Source organism: Salvelinus alpinus, chromosome 8 (assembly GCF_045679555.1).
Source record: "Salvelinus alpinus chromosome 8, SLU_Salpinus.1, whole genome shotgun sequence".
In the NCBI taxonomy this organism is placed as follows: Eukaryota; Metazoa; Chordata; class Actinopteri; order Salmoniformes; family Salmonidae; genus Salvelinus; species Salvelinus alpinus.
This window is the reverse complement of record NC_092093.1, coordinates 4,370,217-4,393,704: the sequence shown is the minus strand read 5'-3', so window position 1 is coordinate 4,393,704 and position 23,488 is coordinate 4,370,217. Positions and strand designations below refer to the sequence as shown.

At 45.5% G+C, this 23,488-nt stretch overlaps 1 protein-coding gene across 4 annotated transcripts in view; it reads left to right on the top strand.

Annotated features, from left to right (window-relative positions):
* The first annotated feature begins 4,987 nt into the window (after positions 1-4,987).
* The window catches only part of fam228a (family with sequence similarity 228 member A), a 26,990-nt gene continuing 8,489 nt past the window's right edge, over positions 4,988-23,488 (top strand). The window contains exons 1-3 of one of the 4 annotated variants that reach the window (XM_071412451.1): positions 4,988-5,123; positions 5,829-5,936; positions 17,560-17,639. In XM_071412451.1, the coding sequence (XP_071268552.1) occupies positions 17,562-17,639 (78 nt within the window). In that variant the 5' untranslated portion in view covers positions 4,988-5,123; positions 5,829-5,936; positions 17,560-17,561. Of the gene's footprint in view, positions 5,124-5,490; positions 5,937-17,559; positions 17,640-23,488 lie in introns of those variants that run through there. The other 3 variants (XM_071412452.1, XM_071412450.1, XM_071412454.1) reach the window with 3 other exon arrangements.

The following is a 23,488-nucleotide window of genomic DNA, read 5'->3' as shown; positions in this document are numbered from 1 at the left end:
CTATAATCTACTGAACTGAGCGCCACCACTATAATCTACTGAACTGTGAGGCTGTGACCACTACAGCTGTTCTAACTATAGACCTTTATGGCCTTACTTTAGAGTGAGTGATACCGATCCATTACGTGTGAGCTGCTGTCAGGATCTAGTGAAGTTAATTTTTAGACTCCAGACACTTCCGCTGGAGGCCACTAGATGGCAGTCTAACCACTGAGTCAATACACACGGTCTGAGTGGGGATTAGTTCAAGATTTCAATGTAATTCATCTTACCAATCAATAAATATAATATATGCAAAGACTTATCAGATATCAACATGTTAATTGTAATGTTTTTTTTTACATTTGATTTCCATTTTGTTCTTTTTTGAAGACGAAGAATTCTTTAATAAAATGAATGTCACCTTATTGCAAAGACTGTTTCCTATTTCCTATTTTTATATTTCCTGTTGGCCTCCCCTCTTCCCTAAGTAGCATTACGATGCTTGACATGTCACTAACAGACAGTAACAGGCAGTGTACAGCGCCTTGCAAAAGTATTCACCCCCCCCCCCCCCCTTTGGCATTTTTCCTATTTTGTTGCATTACAACCTGTAATTTAAATAGATTTTTATTTGGATTTCATGTAATGGACAAACACAAAACAGTCCAAATTGGTGAAATGAAAATGTTTTATTGTTTAAAAAAAAAACAGTAACAGTACAGTACACTCCTGTACCACTCCTGAGATGAACCCAGCCGATGTTACTGTGTCTGTGTCGGTCAGATGGCAACCTGATCTGAACTGGCCCCTAAACAATTTATAGTCCAAGTCAGTTAACGTGACAATCCCCAAGCAACCGTGAGATGAACCCAGCCGAAAGGCTATGGCCATGTGGACGTGTAGGAAGGCAGATTACAGGTATAGAGAGCCCAAATGACCTACGCTGTGTGGTTCATCTCCTGACGTCAGGAGGTATTACAGACACTGGGGATGAAGTCAGGAGGTATTACAGACACTGGGGCTGAAGTCAGGAGGTATTACAGACACAGGGGATGAAGTCAGGAGGTATTACAGACACTGGGGCTGAAGTCAGGAGGTATTACAGACACTGGGGCTGAAGTTAGTCAGGAGGTATTACAGACCCTGGGGCTGAAGTTAGGAGGTATTACAGACACTGGGGCTGAAGTCAGGAGGTATTACAGACACTGGGGCTATCCATGGTGTAAATTAAACTAGGTTGCATTACACACTGAAATGGACATTCCAACCCTGAGCCCGGAATGGCTCTGCTCTTGCTGATCAAAACCTTTTCTTGTGCTGCTTAACCAATGGAGGGCTGTGTCTGCCTACAGTGGCAGATTAGGAGGGGAGTCAAAGAATTCTTCCCCAAAAATGTTTTGATAACATGTTTCAAGCAGACCACCATAGTCCCTGTGCTCAATAACACTCAGGTAATCTGCCTAGATGACTACAGACCCGTAGCACTCACGTCTGTAGCCATGAAGTGCTTTGAAAGGCTGGTAATGGCTCACATCAACACCATTATCCCAGAAACCCTAGACCCACTCCAATTTGCTTAGCGCCTAAACAGATCCACAGATGATGCAATCTCTATTGCACTCCACACTGCCTTTCCCACCTGGACAAAAGGAACACCTGTGAGAATGCTGTTCATTGACTACAGCTCAGAGTTCAACACCATATTGCCCTCAAAGCTCATCACTAAGCTAAGGACCCTGGGACTGAACAACTCCCTCTGCAACTGGATCCTGGACTTCCTGATGGGCTGCCCCCCCAGGTGGTAAGGGTAGATAACAACACATCCGCCACGCTGATCCTCAACATGGGGGCCCCTCAGGGGTGCGTGCTCAGTCCCCTCCTGTACTCCCTGTTCACCCATGACTGCACGAATCCAACACCATCATTAAATTTGCCGATGACACAACAGTGGTAGGCCTGAACACTGACAACGACGAGACAGCCTATAAGGAGGAGGTCAGAGACCTGGCCGTGTGGTGCCAGGACAACAACCTCTCTCTCAACGTGATCAAGACAAAGGAGATGATTGTGGACAACAGGAAAAAGAGGACCGAGCATGCCCCCATTGTCATCGACGGGGCTGTAGTGGAGCAGGTTGAGAGCTTCAAGTTCCTTGCTGTCCACATCACCAACAAACTAACATGGTCCAAGCACACCAAGACCGTCGTGAAGAGGGCACAACAAAACCTATTCCCCCTCAGGAGACTTAAAAGATTTGGAATGGGTCCTCAAATCCTCAAAAGGTTCTACAGCTGCACTATCGAGAGCATCCTGACTGGTTGCATCACTACCTGGTATGGCAACTACTCGGCCTCCGACCGCAAGGCACTACAGAGGGTAGTGCCTACATCCCAGTACATCACTGGGGCCAAGCTTCCTGCCATCCAGGACCTCTATACCAGGCAGTGTCAGAGGAAGGCCCTAAAATGTGTCAGACTCCAACCAGCCTAGTCATAGACTGTTCTCTCTGCTACAGCACAGCAAGTGGTACCGCAGCGCCAAGTCTAGGTCCAAAAGGCTCCAACCTCTTCAGGATTGGTGGGTCCCCTGCGGGACGGTTGAGCTAATGTGATTAGCACGAGTTTGTAAGTAACAAGAACATTTCCCAGGACATAGACATATCTGATATTGGCAGAAAGCTTAAATTATTGTACCTTTTAAGGATCAGCCCCTTTTTTTCAATTTTCGTCTAAAATGACATACCCAAATCTAACTGCCTGTAGCTCAGGCCCTGAAGCAAGGATATGCATATTCTTGGTACCATTTGAAAGGAAACACTTTTGAAGTTTGTGGAAATGTGAAAGGAATGTAGGAGAATTTAACACATTAGATCTGGTAAAAGATAATTCAAAGAAAAAAACAACTTTTTTTTTTTTTTTTTGTACCATCATCTTTGAAATGCAAGAGAAAGGCCATAATGTATTATTACAGCCCAGTTGCAATTTAGATATTGGCCACTAGATGGTATCAGTGTATGTGCAACGTTTTAGTCTGATCCAATGAACCATTGCATTTCTGTTCAAAATGTTGTGTCAAGACTGCCCAAATGTGACTAATTTGTTTATTAATAACTTTTCATGTTCATAACTGTGCACTCTCCTCAAACAACAGCATGGTATTCTTTCACTGTAATAACTACTGTAAATTGGACAGTGCAGTTAGATTAACAGCTTATACCCCAAAGCCGCGGTGTGGGTGGTGGGTGTGGGTGAACGGTGTGGGTGTGAGATGCGGTGTGGGTGTGAGATGCGGTGTGGGTGAACGGATGATCTTCGCATGTGTGGTTCCCACCGTAAAGCATGGAGGAGGAGGTGTTATGGTGTGGGGGTGCTTTTCTGGTGACACTGTCTGTGATTTATTTAGAATTCAAGGCACACTTAACCAGCATGGCTACCACAGCATTCTGCAGCGATACACCATCCCATCTGGTTTGGGCTTAGTGGGACATTCAACAGGACAATGACCCAACACACCTCCAGGTCTGTCTGTTTGTCTGTCTGTTGTAGTTTGGGCAGTCTCTCTTCACGGGCTGTCTTCGGGGTCTGTCTGTCCCTCTGTCTTCGGGGTCTGTCTGTCCCTCTGTCTTCAGGGTCTGTCTGTCTCTCTGTCTTCGGGGTCTGTCTGTCCCTCTGTCTTCAGGGTCTGTCTGTCTCTCTGTCTTCAGGGTCTGTCTGTCTCTCTGTCTTCGGGGTCTGTCTGTCTCTCTGTCTTCGGGGTCTGTCTGTCTCTCTGTCTTCGGGGTCTGTCTGTCTCTCTCTCTTCAGGGTCTGTCTGTCTCTCTGTCTTCAGGCTGTGTAAGGACTATTTTACCAAGAAGGAGAGTGATGGAGTGCTGCATCAGATGACCTAACCTAAACCTATCACTGTTACATTGAACTGGGTGAATATGAATGACAGTAACCTAAACCTATCACTGTTACATTGAACTGGGTGAATATGAATGACAGTAACCTAAACCTATCACTGTTACATTGAACTGGGTGAATGGAATATGAATGACAGTAACCTAAACCTATCACTGTTACGTTGAACTGGGTGAATATGAATGACAGTAACCTAAACCTATCACTGTTACGTTGAACTGGGTGAATATGAATGACAGTAACCTAAACCTATCACTGTTACGTTGAACTGGGTGAATATGAATGACAGTAACCTAAACCTATCACTGTTACGTTGAACTGGGTGAATATGAATGACAGTAACCTAAACCTATCACTGTTACATTGAACTGGGTGAATATGAATGACAGTAACCTAAACCTATCACTGTTACATTGAACTGGGTGAATATGAATGATAGTAACCTAAACCTATCACTGTTACATTGAACTGGGTGAATATGAATGACAGTAACCTAAACCTATCACTGTTACATTGAACTGGGTGAATATGAATGACAGTAACCTAAACCTATCACTGTTACATTGAACTGGGTGAATATGAATGACAGTAACCTAAACCTATCACTGTTACATTGAACTGGGTGAATATGAATGACAGTAACCTAAACCTATCACTGTTACATTGAACTGGGTGAATATGAATGACAGTAACCTAAACCTATCACTGTTACATTGAACTGGGTGAATATGAATGACAGTAACCTAAACCTATCACTGTTACATTGAACTGGGTGAATATGAATGACAGTAACCTAAACCTATCACTGTTACATTGAACTGGGTGAATATGAATGACAGTAACCTAAACCTATCACTGTTACATTGAACTGGGTGAATATGAATGACAGTAACCTAAACCTATCACTGTTACATTGAACTGGGTGAATATGAATGACAGTAACCTAAACCTATCACTGTTACATTGAACTGGGTGGATGGATGGAATATGAATGACAGTCATCCAATATGCTGTAATAGAACTTGGCTCTATTTTAGATGCATGGCGTGCTGCAGGTCCCGCCTCTCCCACCTCCTCATTGGTCTTTAGGAGCATATATCCACACTAGTGATTGAAAGATGAACGACGTCCACACTCCGGTTGAGTGCAGTAGTAAACCTTAACGTTTGTTGCCAATTCTATATAAAATCCACAAAACGAAGAAGACTGAACCAGGAGATAACACTAGAAACTAACTCGGTATCCTCTTATCTGTGGATTAATTGTGGGAGTAGAGAACACATGATTGTGTGTGACTCAAAGTTAGTCAATATTCTACAAAAAAGACGTTGTGCATTTCAGTTAAAATAACAACCCAATGTTTATATATCCCAGGACAAATTAACTAGCAACAGCTAGCTAGCTAAATGTCCACGAATGTTTCGACCTGTCCCCAAATTAATATAGTTCGTTCAGAGTTATTTTTGAAAATTTCAACCTGCGTGTGCTGAATGCGTTTGGGGTGGATGGACTCAATCTACATGTACACGCTACGCGCGTGTCCGTTGTGGTCAGTGACAACATGGTAATGTCAGTGCCATAATTCTGTTAACAAATGAAAACAGATCCAGAGATGTCATTTGAGCCACACATGCAGATTCGACAGTTCTACCTGGAAAGTGTTGTTTTGAAATGATTGGATACTACACCAAAAAAAGTGTTTTTATTTATTTATAACTATGGAAATATGTTCTTCACTGCTTATTCTGTTCATGTAGCATTTATTACAATCTTGGTTTACAAAATACAAGTCAACAGGTGTTTGTTTGTGGATAGTGAATTACATTTGTGCATATTTGTTACGGATCACGGCGCCATTAAATCAACACGCCCACTAGAACGCGGATGTGTAAAAACAATCTACTCGGTTTGTGTGACATCACCTTGACAACAGCCGGACTCTAGGCTTCTCTCCAGAGAAGAAGCAGACCGGGACGGGAGACCGGGCACGGAGCGGGCACTACTCTCCGTGCTGCAAAGCAAGCGGGGCTCCAACCGGGGCTAAATCCTACCGTGAGTAGCCTACAGAACCCCCCCCCCTTGTCTTCGTCATGAAGTTTAGGACACCTATTTTTCTGACTTCAGCTCAATCGACATCTTCAGTTTAGCCCATTTTTAAACAGGGTTACTACACCTACTCGTAGAATAACAAGTTCTAATACCTATTCACTAATACCAATTCAAAAGTGTAGTGCCAATTGTAGATGTGGACGCTCCACCTCGTCCTCTCTTGTGGCGGGTTACTAGGAGACGAGGTCGACCTCTCGGTGGAACGGGACACTTGTTCGTGTGATGGACGTTGTTAGTTCCAACCTCCTCCAGTGAACTCCGCAGGTGATGTAACCAGTGATCATAGTGCCCATTCATGAAGGGGCAATCTGAGGTCATAACTAAGAACAACCTGCCACTGAAAAATCAAATCAAAGTTTATTTGTCACTTGCGCTGAACACAACAGGTGTAGTAGACCTCACAGTGAAATGCTGAATACAACAGGTGTAGTAGACCTCACAGTGAAATGCTGAATACAACAGGTGTAGTAGACCTCACAGTGAAATGCTGAATACAACAGGTGTAGTAGACCTCACAATGAAATGCTGAATACAACAGGTGTAGTAGACCTCACAGTGAAATGCTGAATACAACAGGTGTAGTAGACCTTACAGTGAAATGCTGAATACAACAGGTGTAGTAGACCTCACAGTGAAATGCTGAATACAACAGGTGTAGTAGACCTCACAGTGAAATGCTGAATACAACAGGTGTAGTAGACCTCACAGTGAAATGCTGAATACAACAGGTGTAGTAGACCTCACAGTGAAATGCTGAATACAACAGGTGTAGTAGACCTCACAGTGAAATGCTGAATACAACAGGTGTAGTAGACCTCACAGTGAAATGCTGAATACAACAGGTGTAGACCTTACAGTGAAATGCTGAATACAACAGGTGTAGTAGACCTCACAGTGAAATGCTGAATACAACAGGTGTAGTAGACCTTACAGTGAAATGCTGAATACAACAGGTGTAGTAGACCTTACAGTGAAATGCTGAATACAACAGGTGTAGTAGACCTCACAGTGAAATGCTGAATACAACAGGTGTAGTAGACCTCACAGTGAAATGCTGAATACAACAGGTGTAGTAGACCTCACAGTGAAATGCTGAATACAACAGGTGTAGTAGACCTCACAGTGAAATGCTGAATACAACAGGTGTAGTAGACCTCACAATGAAATGCTGAATACAACAGGTGTAGTAGACCTCACAGTGAAATGCTGAATACAACAGGTGTAGTAGACCTTACAGTGAAATGCTGAATACAACAGGTGTAGTAGACCTCACAGTGAAATGCTGAATACAACAGGTGTAGTAGACCTCACAGTGAAATGCTGAATACAACAGGTGTAGTAGACCTCACAGTGAAATGCTGAATACAACAGGTGTAGTAGACCTCACAGTGAAATGCTGAATACAACAGGTGTAGTAGACCTCACAGTGAAATGCTGAATACAACAGGTGTAGTAGACCTCACAGTGAAATGCTGAATACAACAGGTGTAGTAGACCTCACAGTGAAATGCTGAATACAACAGGTGTAGACCTTACAGTGAAATGCTGAATACAACAGGTGTAGTAGACCTCACAGTGAAATGCTGAATACAACAGGTGTAGTAGACCTCACAGTGAAATGCTGAATACAACAGGTGTAGTAGACCTTACAGTGAAATGCTGAATACAACAGGTGTAGTAGACCTCACAGTGAAATGCTGAATACAACAGGTGTAGTAGACCTTACAGTGAAATGCTGAACACAACAGGTGTAGTAGACCTCACAGTGAAATGCTGAATACAACAGGTGTAGTAGACCTCACAGTGAAATGCTGAATACAACAGGTGTAGTAGACCTCACAGTGAAATGCTGAATACAACAGGTGTAGTAGAACTCACAGTGAAATGCTGAATACAACAGGTGTAGTAGACCTCACAGTGAAATGCTGAATACAACAGGTGTAGTAGACCTTACAGTGAAATGCTGAATACAACAGGTGTAGTAGACCTCACAGTGAAATGCTGAATACAACAGGTGTAGTAGACCTCACAGTGAAATGCTGAATACAACAGGTGTAGTAGACCTCACAGTGAAATGCTGAATACAACAGGTGTAGTAGACCTTACAGTGAAATGCTGAATACAACAGGTGTAGTAGACCTCACAGTGAAATGCTGAATACAACAGGTGTAGTAGACCTCACAGTGAAATGCTGAATACAACAGGTGTAGTAGACCTCACAGTGAAATGCTGAATACAACAGGTGTAGTAGACCTCACAGTGAAATACTGAATACAACAGGTGTAGTAGATCTTACAGTGAAATGCTGAATACAACAGGTGTAGTAGACCTCACAGTGAAATGCTGAATACAACAGGTGTAGTAGACCTCACAGTGAAATGCTGAATACAACAGGTGTAGGAGACCTCACAGTGAAATGCTGAATACAACAGGTGTAGTAGACCTCACAGTGAAATGCTGAATACAACAGGTGTAGTAGACCTCACAGTGAAATACTGAATACAACAGGTGTAGTAGATCTTACAGTGAAATGCTGAATACAACAGGTGTAGTAGACCTCACAGTGAAATGCTGAATACAACAGGTGTAGTAGACCTCACAGTGAAATGCTGAATACAACAGGTGTAGTAGACCTCACAGTGAAATGCTGAATACAACAGGTGTAGTAGACCTCACAGTGAAATGCTGAATACAACAGGTGTAGTAGACCTCACAGTGAAATGCTGAATACAACAGGTGTAGTAGACCTCACAGTGAAATGCTGAATACAACAGGTGTAGACCTTACAGTGAAATGCTGAATACAACAGGTGTAGTAGACCTCACAGTGAAATGCTGAATACAACAGGTGTAGTAGACCTCACAGTGAAATGCTGAATACAACAGGTGTAGTAGACCTTACAGTGAAATGCTGAATACAACAGGTGTAGTAGACCTCACAGTGAAATGCTGAATACAACAGGTGTAGTAGACCTCACAGTGAAATGCTGAATACAACAGGTGTAGTAGACCTCACAGTGAAATGCTGAATACAACAGGTGTAGTAGACCTTACAGTGAAATGCTGAATACAACAGGTGTAGTAGACCTCACAGTGAAATGCTGAATACAACAGGTGTAGTAGACCTTACAGTGAAATGCTGAACACAACAGGTGTAGTAGACCTCACAGTGAAATGCTGAATACAACAGGTGTAGTAGACCTCACAGTGAAATGCTGAATACAACAGGTGTAGTAGACCTCACAGTGAAATGCTGAATACAACAGGTGTAGTAGAACTCACAGTGAAATGCTGAATACAACAGGTGTAGTAGACCTTACAGTGAAATGCTGAATACAACAGGTGTAGTAGACCTCACAGTGAAATGCTGAATACAACAGGTGTAGACCTTAGAGTGAAATGCTGAATACAACAGGTGTAGTAGACCTTACAGTGAAATGCTGAATACAACAGGTGTAGTAGACCTTACAGTGAAATGCTGAATACAACAGGTGTAGTAGACCTCACAGTGAAATGCTGAATACAACAGGTGTAGTAGACCTCACAGTGAAATGCTTACTTACAGGCTCTAACCAATAGTGCAAAAAAGGTATTAGGTGAACAATAGGTAAGTAAAGAAATAAAACAACAGTAAAAAGACAGGCTATATACAGTAGCGAGGCTACATACAGACACCGGTTAGTCGGGCTGATTGAGGTAGTATGTACATGTAGGTATGGTTAAAGTGACTATGCATATACGATGAACAGAGAGTAGCAGTAGCGTAGAAGAGGGGTTGGCGGGTGGCGGGACACAATGCAGATAGCCCGGTTAGCCAATGTGCGGGAACACTGGAAGGTCGGCCCAATTGAGGTAGTATGTAGTACATGAATGTATAGTTAAAGTGACTATGCATATATGATAAACAGAGAGTAGCAGCAGCGTAAAAAGAGGGGTTGGGGGGGGGCATACAATGCAAACAGCTGTGGGATGGGGCTCTAGAAATGTAATCACTCTCAAATGCATGGACAGAGCTATGGATGCAAGGAATGTCCATCCATGATGTCAACATTATAGTTTAACCATGTTTTGATGTTACACAGTGTTTGTTTACAATTCAAATGTTTACAAACAATGTAGCAAAACAAGCTTATATTTGGGGTTCTGATGGGCAATGACAGTTGAACTAAGCTCATATGTTATATTCCTCAACAAACCAATGTGTATATATGATTCATTGCAATCCTACCTTTTGATAAATAGAATAGGATTATCTAAGTCAAATCATTATTCTCTGCCTATCATACTTTTGGATGTTTCAGTGTGTGCCAAATAAGGCTATCAGCGGTTCCAACCCGTTGTCCCAACATTCTATAATAACCCGTTCTTTAGGCCCTGATACTGGCTCTGTTCCAACCCGTTGTCCCAACATTCTATAATAACCCGTTCTTTAGGCCCTGATACTGGCTCTGTTCCAACCCGTTGTCCCAACATTCTATAATAACCCGTTCTTTAGGCCCTGATACTGGCTCGGTTCCAACCCGTTGTCCCAACATTCTATAATAACCCGTTCTTTAGGCCCTGATACTGGCTCTGTTCCAACCCGTTGTCCCAACATTCTATAATAACCCGTTCTTTAGGCCCTGATACTGGCTCGGTTCCAACCCGTTGTCCCAACATTCTATAATAACCCGTTCTTTAGGCCCTGATACTGGCTCGGTTCCAACCCGTTGTCCCAACATTCTATAATAACCTGTTCTTTAGGCCCTGATACTGGCTCTGTTCCAACCCGTTGTCCCAACATTCTATAATAACCCGTTCTTTAGGCCCTGATACTGGCTCGGTTCCAACCCGTTGTCCCAACATTCTATAATAACCCGTTCTTTAGGCCCTGATACTGGCTCTGTTCCAACCCGTTGTCCCAACATTCTATAATAACCCGTTCTTTAGGCCCTGATACTGGCTCTGTTCCAACCGTTGTCCCAACATTCTATAATAACCCGTTCTTTAGGCCCTGATACTGGCTCTGTTCCAACCTGTTGTCCCAACATTCTATAATAACCCGTTCTTTAGGCCCTGGTACTGGCTCTGTTCCAACCCGTTGTCCCAACATTCTATAATAACCCGTTCTTTAGGCCCTGATACTGGCTCGGTTCCAACCCGTTGTCCCAACATTCTATAATAACCCGTTCTTTAGGCCCTGATACTGGCTCTGTTCCAACCCGTTGTCCCAACATTCTATAATAACCCGTTCTTTAGGCCCTGATACTGGCTCTGTTCCAACCCGTTGTCCCAACATTCTATAATAACCCGTTCTTTAGGCCCTGATACTGGCTCTGTTCCAACCCGTTGTCCCAACATTCTATAATAACCCGTTCTTTAGGCCCTGATACTGGCTCTGTTCCAACCCGTTGTCCCAACATTCTATAATAACCCGTTCTTTAGGTCCTGATACTGGCTCTGTTCCAACCGTTGTCCCAACATTCTATAATAACCCGTTCTTTAGGCCCTGATACTGGCTCGGTTCCAACCCGTTGTCCCAACATTCTATAATAACCCGTTCTTTAGGCCCTGATACTGGCTCGGTTCCAACCCGTTGTCCCAACATTCTATAATAACCCGTTCTTTAGGCCCTGATACTGGCTCTGTTCCAACCCGTTGTCCCAACATTCTATAATAACCCGTTCTTTAGGTCCTGACACTGGCTCTGTTCCAACCCGTTGTCCCAACATTCTATAATAACCCGTTCTTTAGGCCCTGATACTGTCTCGGTTCCAACCCGTTGTCCCAACATTCTATAATAACCCGTTCTTTAGGCCCTGATACTGGCTCTGTTCCAACCCGTTGTCCCAACATTCTATAATAACCCGTTTTTTAGGCCCTGATACTGGCTCTGTTCCAACCCGTTGTCCCAACATTCTATAATAACCCGTTCTTTAGGCCCTGATACTGGCTCTGTTCCAACCCGTTGTCCCAACATTCTATAATAACCCGTTCTTTAGGCCCTGATACTGGCTCTGTTCCAACCCGTTGTCCCAACATTCTATAATAACCTGTTCTTTAGGCCCTGATACTGGCTCTGTTCCAACCCGTTGTCCCAACATTCTATAATAACCCGTTCTTTAGGCCCTGATACTGGCTCTGTTCCAACCCGTTGTCCCAACATTCTATAATAACCCGTTCTTTAGGCCCTGATACTGGCTCTGTTCCAACCCGTTGTCCCAACATTCTATAATAACCCGTTCTTTAGGCCCTGATACTGGCTCTGTTCCAACCCGTTGTCCCAACATTCTATAATAACCCGTTCTTTAGGCCCTGATACTGGCTCGGTTCCAACCCGTTGTCCCAAAATTCTATAATAACCCGTTCTTTAGGCCCTGATACTGGCTCTGTTCCAACCCGTTGTCCCAACATTCTATAATAACCCGTTCTTTAGGCCCTGATACTGGCTCGGTTCCAACCCGTTGTCCCAACATTCTATAATACCCCGTTCTTTAGGCCCTGATACTGGCTCTGTTCCAACCCGTTGTCCCAACATTCTATAATAACCCGTTCTTTAGGCCCTGATACTGGCTCTGTTCCAACCCGTTGTCCCAACATTCTATAATAACCCGTTCTTTAGGCCCTGATACTGGCTCTGTTCCAACCCGTTGTCCCAACATTCTATAATAACCCGTTCTTTAGGCCCTGATACTGGCTCTGTTTCCAACCCATTGTCCCAACATTCTATAATAACCAGTTCTTTAGGCCCTGATACTGGCTCTGTTCCAACCCGTTGTCCCAACATTCTATAATAACCCGTTCTTTAGGCCCTGATACTGGCTCTGTTCCAACCCGTTGTCCCAACATTCTATAATAACCCGTTCTTTAGGCCCTGATACTGGCTCTGTTCCAACCCGTTGTCCCAACATTCTATAATAACCCGTTCTTTAGGCCCTGATACTGGCTCTGTTCCAACCCGTTGTCCCAACATTCTATAATAACCCGTTCTTTAGGCCCTGATACTGGCTCTGTTCCAACCCGTTGTCCCAACATTCTATAATAACCCGTTCTTTAGGCCCTGATACTGGCTCGGTTCCAACCCGTTGTCCCAAAATTCTATAATAACCCGTTCTTTAGGCCCTGATACTGGCTCTGTTCCAACCCGTTGTCCCAACATTCTATAATAACCCGTTCTTTAGGCCCTGATACTGGCTCGGTTCCAACCCGTTGTCCCAACATTCTATAATACCCCGTTCTTTAGGCCCTGATACTGGCTCGGTTCCAACCCGTTGTCCCAACATTCTATAATAACCCGTTCTTTAGGCCCTGATACTGGCTCTGTTCCAACCCGTTGTCCCAACATTCTATAATAACCCGTTCTTTAGGCCCTGATACTGGCTCTGTTCCAACCCGTTGTCCCAACATTCTATAATAACCCGTTCTTTAGGCCCTGATACTGGCTCTGTTCCAACCCGTTGTCCCAACATTCTATAATAACCCGTTCTTTAGGCCCTGATACTGGCTCTGTTCCAACCCGTTGTCCCAACATTCTATAATAACCCGTTCTTTAGGCCCTGATACTGGCTCTGTTCCAACCCGTTGTCCCAACATTCTATAATAACCCGTTCTTTAGGCCCTGATACTGGCTCTGTTCCAACCCGTTGTCCCAACATTCTATAATAACCCGTTCTTTAGGCCCTGATACTGGCTCTGTTCCAACCCGTTGTCCCAACATTCTATAATAACCCGTTCTTTAGGCCCTGATACTGGCTCTGTTCCAACCCGTTGTCCCAACATTCTATAATAACCCGTTCTTTAGGCCCTGATACTGGCTCTGTTCCAACCCGTTGTCCCAACATTCTATAATAACCCGTTCTTTAGGCCCTGATACTGGCTCTGTTCCAACCCGTTGTCCCAACATTCTATAATAACCCGTTCTTTAGGCCCTGATACTGGCTCTGTTCCAACCCGTTGTCCCAACATTCTATAATAACCCGTTCTTTAGGCCCTGATACTGGCTCGGTTCCAACCCGTTGTCCCAAAATTCTATAATAACCTGTTCTTTAGGCCCTGATACTGGCTCTGTTCCAACCCGTTGTCCCAACATTCTATAATAACCCGTTCTTTAGGCCCTGATACTGGCTCGGTTCCAACCCGTTGTCCCAACATTCTATAATACCCCGTTCTTTAGGCCCTGATACTGGCTCTGTTCCAACCCGTTGTCCCAACATTCTATAATAACCCGTTCTTTAGGCCCTGATACTGGCTCTGTTCCAACCCGTTGTCCCAACATTCTATAATAACCCGTTCTTTAGGCCCTGATACTGGCTCTGTTCCAACCCGTTGTCCCAACATTCTATAATAACCCGTTCTTTAGGCCCTGATACTGGCTCTGTTCCAACCCGTTGTCCCAACATTCTATAATAACCCGTTCTTTAGGCCCTGATACTGGCTCTGTTCCAACCCGTTGTCCCAACATTCTATAATACCCCGTTCTTTAGGCCCTGATACTGGCTCTGTTCCAACCCGTTGTCCCAACATTCTATAATAACCCGTTCTTTAGGCCCTGATACTGGCTCTGTTCCAACCCGTTGTCCCAACATTCTATAATAACCCGTTCTTTAGGCCCTGATACTGGCTCTGTTCCAACCCGTTGTCCCAACATTCTATAAGAACCCGTTCTTTAGGCCCTGATACTGGCTCTGTTCCAACCCGTTGTCCCAACATTCTATAATAACCCGTTCTTTAGGCCCTGATACTGGCTCTGTTCCAACCCGTTGTCCCAACATTCTATAATAACCCGTTCTTTAGGCCCTGATACTGGCTCTGTTCCAACCCGTTGTCCCAACATTCTATAATAACCCGTTCTTTAGGCCCTGATACTGGCTCTGTTCCAACCCGTTGTCCCAACATTCTATAATAACCCGTTCTTTAGGCCCTGATACTGGCTCTGTTCCAACCCGTTTCCCGGGAGACTTGAGTTATTGTCCTTGTTCAATTTCAAATGTTATGTCTTAGTCACAAAGGGGTCCAGGTTTGTCACACAGATTCCAGTTTGATGAAGGGTAAAACAAAAGATAAAAAAATAAAATAAAAAAAAGGGTTCAAATAAAACAAGAGAAATTAAGTGGGTTGTTTCTGTTAGGCGTCTTCTAATACAGGCTTGTTCCAATCCATCTCCTAGTCCATCTTTACCCATAACCCCCCAATATGCTACGCTGCAGGTCAACTCAAAAGGTGCTCCAATCCAGCTCCTAGTCCATCTTTACCCATAACCCCCCAGTATGCTACGCTGCAGGTCAACTCAAAAGGTGTCACAGTAAAAGGTTTTCTAATATAAATAATTAACATAATAACAGTTTCCATTTCTATACATTCTCTCTCCTTTATGCAAAATGGCTCTAATACACATTATTGTGAAGAATGAAGCAAACGATTAAAACCAATTTCTAATTCCAAAACAAAATGGAGACAGCCTGCTGCTGCCGCTCTGCTAGGGTGGGAGGAGAGGAGGTGCGGGGCACGTGGGTAACTGGGGCCCCTGCCTTGATTGGGTTAACTGATTAGATGTTTTTTTGTGTTTTGTTGTTGCCATGTCCCTTTATACACAGAACATGTCTGCTTAACACACAGTAGAATCAAGCTGTTTATCTGTCACTCTGTGACCACTTTGGAACGAAGTGGACTTACAAACACCAAGTCGTCAGTGTCTTTGCAATCGATCAAGTGAAGGATAAAAAAATATGCTTTGAATGAAAACCGAGTTGGCTATATTTAGAAAATCACTTCAGTAGAGCTGTAATAGTCCTATATATTTAAATGATATTGAAATCATTTTCATGTTTAGTCAATTGAGTTATATTTGTATGCTACACTATCTGTAAATTGTTCCTCAATATACTGTATTTGATGATGTGTAACATGTGATCAACGATGTGCCAAATAAATAATTTAGTTCACTATTATAGGGCATGTATTAGAATTAGCAGCCATGAGCAAAATGTCTAACACTATCCCATCCTTTAGCCGAAACCTTTATTTCTTTGACATTTTGCAGGATGAAATCTCTAGAGATTGAATAGGATCTCTCTATGCTTACAGTGCATTCTGAAAGTATTCAGACCCCTTGACTTTTTCCACATTTTTTTTTACGTTACAGCCTTATTCTAAAATTGATTAAATAAATAATTTTCCCTCATCAATCCACACACAATACCCCATAATGACAAAGTGAAAACAGGTTTTTAGAAATTTTTGCATATTTTATAAACATAACATTTATAAAATATAAAAAACAGATACCTCATTTATATAAGTATTCAGACCCTTTACTATGAGACACGAAATTGAGCTCAGGTGCATCCTGTTTCCATTGATCATCCTTGAGATGTTTCTACAACTTGATTGGTCCATCTGTGGTAAATTCAATTGATTGGACATGATTTGGAAAGGCACACACCTGTCTATATAAGGTCCCACAGTTGTCAGTCCATGTCAGAGCAAAAACCAAGCAATGAGGTCGAAGGAATTGTCCGTAGAGCTCCGAGACAGGATTGTGTCGAGGGACAGATCTGGAGAAGGGAACCAAAACAATTCTACAGCATTGAAGATCCCCAATAACACAGTGGCCTCCATCATTCTTAAATGGAAGAAGTTTGGAACCACCAAGACTCTTCCTAGAGCTGGCTGACTGGCCAAACTGACCAATCGGGGGAGAAGGGCCTTGGTCAGGGAGGTTACCAAGAACCCGATGGTCACTCTGACAGAGCTCCAGAGTTCCTCTGTGGAGATGGGAGAACCTTCCAGAAGGACAACCATCTCTGCAGCACTCCACCAATCAGGCCTTTATGATAGAGTGGCCAGACGGAAGCCACTCCTCTGTAAAAGGCACATGACAGCCCGCTTGGAGTTTGCCAAAAGGCACCTAAAGGACTCTCAGACGATGAGAAATAAGATTCTCTGGTCTCATGAAACCAAGATTGAACTCTTTGGCCTGAATACCAAGCGTCACGTCTGGAGGAAACCTGGCACCATCCCTACGGAGAAGCATGTTGGTGGGAATGTTTTTCAGCACCAGGGACTGGGAGACTAGGAGGGAAAGATGAACGGAGCAAAGTACAGAGAGTTCCTTGATGAAACCTGCTCCAGGACTTCAGACTGGGGTGAAGGTTCGCCTTCCAAAAGGACAACGACCCTAAGCACACAGCTAACAACACAGGAGTGGCTTCGAGACAAGACTCTGAATGTCCTTAAGTGGCCCAGCCAGAGCCCGGACTTGAACCCTATCTAACATCTCTGGAGAGACCTGAAAATAGCTGTGCAGCAACGCTCCCCATCCAACCTGACAGAGATTGAGAGGATCTGCAGAGAAGAATGGGAGAAAGTCCCCAAATACAGGTGTGCCAAACATTTGCAAAAATGTCTAAAAAACTGATTTTGCATCGTCATTATTGGGTATTGTGTGTAGATTGATGAGGAAAATAACTATTTAATCCATTTTAGAATAAAGCTGTAACAAAATGTAGAAAAAGGGGTCTGAATACTTTCCGAATGCTCTGTATACCTTCCTATCAGGTAAACCTATTTTCATTTCATTCTCATCCCAGACATGCCTGTTAAGGACAGTGGTGCAGCCGGTCGGATCATGTTCCACACGTCTGCTCCCCTAGGTCTCCTCACAGCTACGGTAAGACTATAGTTAACATTTTTACAGTAACGTAAACAAGTTGTTAATACAGGTATGTCAATAATGAACAGGTTGTAATTTACCTCTCTAGTGGCAGAGACAACGGCAGGTCAGGGAAGCAAACCTGTGAAGACAAGCGCCCTTCACATCACACCAAGGGTTAACCCACTGTCGTTCTGCCCCTGAACAAGGCAGTTAACCCACTGTCGTTCTGCCCCTGAACAAGGCAGTTCACCCACTGTCGTTCTGCCCCTGAACAAGGCAGTTAACCCACTGTCCTTCTGCCCCTGAACAAGGCAGTTAACCCACTGTCCTTCTGCCCCTGAACAAGGCAGTTAACCCACTGTCCTTCTGCCCCTGAACAAGGCAGTTAACCCACTGTTGTTCTGCCCCTGAACAAGGCAGTTAACCCACTGTCCTTCTGCCCCTGAACAAGGCAGTTAACCCACTGTCCTTCTGCCCCTGAACAAGGCAGTTAACCCACTGTCCTTCTGCCCCTGAACAAGGCAGTTAACCCACTGTTGTTCTGCCCCTGAACAAGGCAGTTAACCCACTGTCCTTCTGCCCCTGAACAAGGCAGTTAACCCACTGTCCTTCTGCCCCTGAACAAGGCAGTTAACCCACTGTTGTTCTGCCCCTGAACAAGGCAGTTAACCCACTGTCCTTCTGCCCCTGAACAAGGCAGTTAACCCGCTGTCCTTCTGCCCCTGAACAAGGCAGTTAACCCACTGTCCTTCTGCCCCTGAACAAGGCAGTTAACCCACTGTTGTTCTGCCCCTGAACAAGGCAGTTAACCCACTGTCCTTCTGCCCCTGAACAAGGCAGTTAACCCGCTGTCCTTCTGCCCCTGAACAAGGCAGTTAACCCACTGTCCTTCTGCCCCTGAACAAGGCAGTTAACCCACTGTCCTTCTGCCCCTGAACAAGGCAGTTAACCCACTGTCGTTCTGCCCCTGAACAAGGCAGTTAACCCACTGTCGTTCTGCCCCTGAACAAGGCAGTTAACCCACTGTCCTTCTGCCCCTGAACAAGGCAGTTAACCCACTGTCCTTCTCCCCCTGAACAAGGCAGTTAACCCACTGTCGTTCTGCCCCTGAACAAGGCAGTTAACCCACTGTCCTTCTGCCCCTGAACAAGGCAGTTCACCCACTGTCCTTCTGCCCCTGAACAAGGCAGTTAACCCACTGTCCTTCTGCCCCTGAACAAGGCAGTTAACCCACTGTCCTTCTGCCCCTGAACAAGGCAGTTAACCCACTGTCCTTCTGCCCCTGAACAAGGCAGTTAACCCACTGTCCTTCTGCCCCTGAACAAGGCAGTTAACCCACTGTCCTTCTGCCCCTGAACAAGGCAGTTAACCCACTGTCCTTCTGCCCCTGAACAAGGCAGTTAACCCACTGTCCTTCTGCCCCTGAACAAGGCAGTTAACCCACTGTCCTTCTGCCCCTGAACAAGGCAGTTAACCCACTGTCCTTCTGCCCCTGAACAAGGCAGTTAACCCACTGTCCTTCTGCCCCTGAACAAGGCAGTTAACCCACTGTCCTTCTGCCCCTGAACAAGGCAGTTAACCCACTGTCGTTCTGCCCCTGAACAAGGCAGTTAACCCACTGTCCTTCTGCCCCTGAACAAGGCAGTTAACCCACTGTCCTTCTGCCCCTGAACAAGGCAGTTAACCCACTGTCCTTCTGCCCCTGAACAAGGCAGTTAACCCACTGTCCTTCTGCCCCTGAACAAGGCAGTTAACCCACTGTCCTTCTGCCCCTGAACAAGGCAGTTAACCCACTGTCCTTCTGCCCCTGAACAAGGCAGTTAACCCACTGTCCTTCTGCCCCTGAACAAGGCAGTTAACCCACTGTCCTTCTGCCCCTGAACAAGGCAGTTAACCCACTGTCCTTCTGCCCCTGAACAAGGCAGTTAACCCACTGTCCTTCTGCCCCTGAACAAGGCAGTTAACCCACTGTCCTTCTGCCCCTGAACAAGGCAGTTAACCCACTGTCCTTCTGCCCCTGAACAAGGCAGTTAACCCACTGTCCTTCTGCCCCTGAACAAGGCAGTTAACCCACTGTCCTTCTGCCCCTGAACAAGGCAGTTAACCCACTGTCGTTCTGCCCCTGAACAAGGCAGTTAACCCACTGTCCTTCTGCCCCTGAACAAGGCAGTTAACCCACTGTCCTTCTGCCCCTGAACAAGGCAGTTAACCCACTGTCCTTCTGCCCCTGAACAAGGCAGTTAACCCACTGTCCTTCTGCCCCTGAACAAGGCAGTTAACCCACTGTCGTTCTGCCCCTGAACAAGGCAGTTAACCCACTGTCGTTCTGCCCCTGAACAAGGCAGTTAACCCACTGTCCTTCTGCCCCTGAACAAGGCAGTTAACCCACTGTCCTTCTGCCCCTGAACAAGGCAGTTAACCCACTGTCCTTCTGCCCCTGAACAAGGCAGTTAACCCACTGTCGTTCTGCCCCTGAACAAGGCAGTTAACCCACTGTCCTTCTGCCCCTGAACAAGGCAGTTAACCCACTGTCCTTCTGCCCCTGAACAAGGCAGTTAACCCACTGTCCTTCTGCCCCTGAACAAGGCAGTTAACCCACTGTCGTTCTGCCCCTGAACAAGGCAGTTAACCCACTGTCCTTCTGCCCCTGAACAAGGCAGTTAACCCACTGTCCTTCTGCCCCTGAACAAGGCAGTTAACCCACTGTCCTTCTGCCCCTGAACAAGGCAGTTAACCCACTGTCCTTCTGCCCCTGAACAAGGCAGTTAACCCACTGTCGTTCTGCCCCTGAACAAGGCAGTTAACCCACTGTCCTTCTGCCCCTGAACAAGGCAGTTAACCCACTGTCCTTCTGCCCCTGAACAAGGCAGTTAACCCACTGTCCTTCTGCCCCTGAACAAGGCAGTTAACCCACTGTCGTTCTGCCCCTGAACAAGGCAGTTAACCCACTGTCCTTCTGCCCCTGAACAAGGCAGTTAACCCACTGTCCTTCTGCCCCTGAACAAGGCAGTTAACCCACTGTCCTTCTGCCCCTGAACAAGGCAGTTAACCCACTGTCCTTCTGCCCCTGAACAAGGCAGTTAACCCACTGTCCTTCTGCCCCTGAACAAGGCAGTTAACCCACTGTCCTTCTGCCCCTGAACAAGGCAGTTAACCCACTGTCCTTCTGCCCCTGAACAAGGCAGTTAACCCACTGTCCTTCTGCCCCTGAACAAGGCAGTTAACCCACTGTCGTTCTGCCCCTGAACAAGGCAGTTAACCCACTGTCGTTCTGCCCCTGAACAAGGCAGTTAACCCACTGTCCTTCTGCCCCTGAACAAGGCAGTTAACCCACTGTCCTTCTGCCCCTGAACAAGGCAGTTAACCCACTGTCGTTCTGCCCCTGAACAAGGCAGTTAACCCACTGTCCTTCTGCCCCTGAACAAGGCAGTTAACCCACTGTCCTTCTGCCCCTGAACAAGGCAGTTAACCCACTGTCCTTCTGCCCCTGAACAAGGCAGTTAACCCACTGTTCCATCATTGTAAATAAGAATTTGTTCTTAACTGACTTGACTAGTTAAATAAAGGTAAAAGATTTTTAGATGTTTTGTTTTTAGACATTTTTACTAATTATTTAAAAAATGAAAATCGAGAATGTCTTGAGTCAATAAGTATTCAACCCATTTGTTATGAGGGTTAGAGCCTAAATAAGGTCAGGAGTAAGAATTTGCTTACGAAGTCACAAACTAATGGAGGTGATTATCTGTCTCTCTGTACTGGGATGTAGAGGTGACTGTCTGTCTCTATACTGGGATGTAGAGGTGACTGTCTGTCTCTCTGTACTGGGATGTAGAGGTGACTGTCTGTCTCTCTGTACTGGGATGTAGAGGTGACTGTCTGTCTCTCTGTACTGGGGTGTAGAGGTGACTGTCTGTCTCTCTGTACTGGGATGTAGAGGTGACTGTCTGTCTCTCTGTACTGGGATGTAGAGGTGTCTGTCTGTCTCTCTGTACTGGGATGTAGAGGTGACTGTCTGTCTCTCTGTACTGGGATGTAGAGGTGACTGTCTGTCTCTCTGTTCTGGGATGTAGAGGTGACTGTCTGTCTCTCTGTTCTGGGATGTAGAGGTGACTGTCTGTCTCTGTACTGGGATGTAGAGGTGACTGTCTGTCTCTCTGTACTGGGATGTAGAGGTGACTGTCTGTCTCTCTGTACTGGGATGTAGAGGTGACTGTCTGTCTCTCTGTACTGGTATGTAGAGGTGACTGTCTGTCTCTCTGTTCTGGGATGTAGAGGTGACTGTCTGTCCCTCTGTACTGGGATGTAGAGGTGACTGTCTGTCTCTCTGTTCTGGGATGGGGATGTGACTGTCTGTCTCTCTTTACTGGGATGTAGAGGTGACTGTCTGTCTCTCTGTACTGGGATGTAGAGGTGACTGTCTGTCTCTCTGTTCTGGGATGTAGAGGTGACTGTCTGTCTCTCTGTTCTGGGATGGGGATGTGACTGTCTGTCTCTATACTGGGATGTAGAGGTGACTGTCTGTCTCTCTGTACTGGGATGTAGAGGTGACTGTCTGTCTCTCTGTTCTGGGATGTAGAGGTGACTGTCTGTCTCTCTGTACTGGGATGTAGAGGTGACTGTCTGTCTCTATACTGGGATGTAGAGGTGACTGTCTGTCTCTCTGTACTGGGGTGTAGAGGTGACTGTCTGTCTCTCTGTACTGGGATGTAGAGGTGACTGTCTGTCTCTCTGTACTGGGATGTAGAGGTGTCTGTCTGTCTCTCTGTACTGGGATGTAGAGGTGACTGTCTGTCTCTCTGTACTGGGATGTAGAGGTGACTGTCTGTCTCTCTGTTCTGGGATGTAGAGGTGACTGTCTGTCTCTCTGTTCTGGGATGTAGAGGTGACTGTCTGTCTCTGTACTGGGATGTAGAGGTGACTGTCTGTCTCTCTGTACTGGGATGTAGAGGTGACTGTCTGTCTCTCTGTACTGGGATGTAGAGGTGACTGTCTGTCTCTCTGTACTGGTATGTAGAGGTGACTGTCTGTCTCTCTGTTCTGGGATGTAGAGGTGACTGTCTGTCCCTCTGTACTGGGATGTAGAGGTGACTGTCTGTCTCTCTGTTCTGGGATGGGGATGTGACTGTCTGTCTCTCTTTACTGGGATGTAGAGGTGACTGTCTGTCTCTCTGTACTGGGATGTAGAGGTGACTGTCTGTCTCTCTGTTCTGGGATGTAGAGGTGACTGTCTGTCTCTCTGTTCTGGGATGGGGATGTGACTGTCTGTCTCTATACTGGGATGTAGAGGTGACTGTCTGTCTCTCTGTACTGGGATGTAGAGGTGACTGTCTGTCTCTCTGTTCTGGGATGTAGAGGTGACTGTCTGTCTCTCTGTACTGGGATGTAGAGGTGACTGTCTGTCTCTATACTGGGATGTAGAGGTGACTGTCTGTCTCTCTGTACTGGGATGTAGAGGTGACTGTCTGTCTCTCTGTTCTGGGATGTAGAGGTGACTGTCTGTCTCTCTGTACTGGGATGTAGAGGTGACTGTCTGTCTCTCTGTACTGGGATGTAGAGGTGACTGTCTGTCTCTCTGTACTGGGATGTAGAGGTGACTGTCTGTCTCTCTGTTCTGGGATGTAGAGGTGACTGTCTGTCTCTCTGTTCTGGGATGTAGAGGTGACTGTCTGTCTCTCTGTACTGGGATGTAGAGGTGACTGTCTGTCTCTCTGTACTGGGATGTAGAGGTGACTGTCTGTCTCTCTGTACTGGGATGTAGAGGTGACTGTCTGTCTCTCTGTTCTGGGATGTAGAGGTGACTGTCTGTCTCTCTGTACTGGGATGTAGAGGTGACTGTCTGTCTCTCTGTACTGGGATGTAGAGGT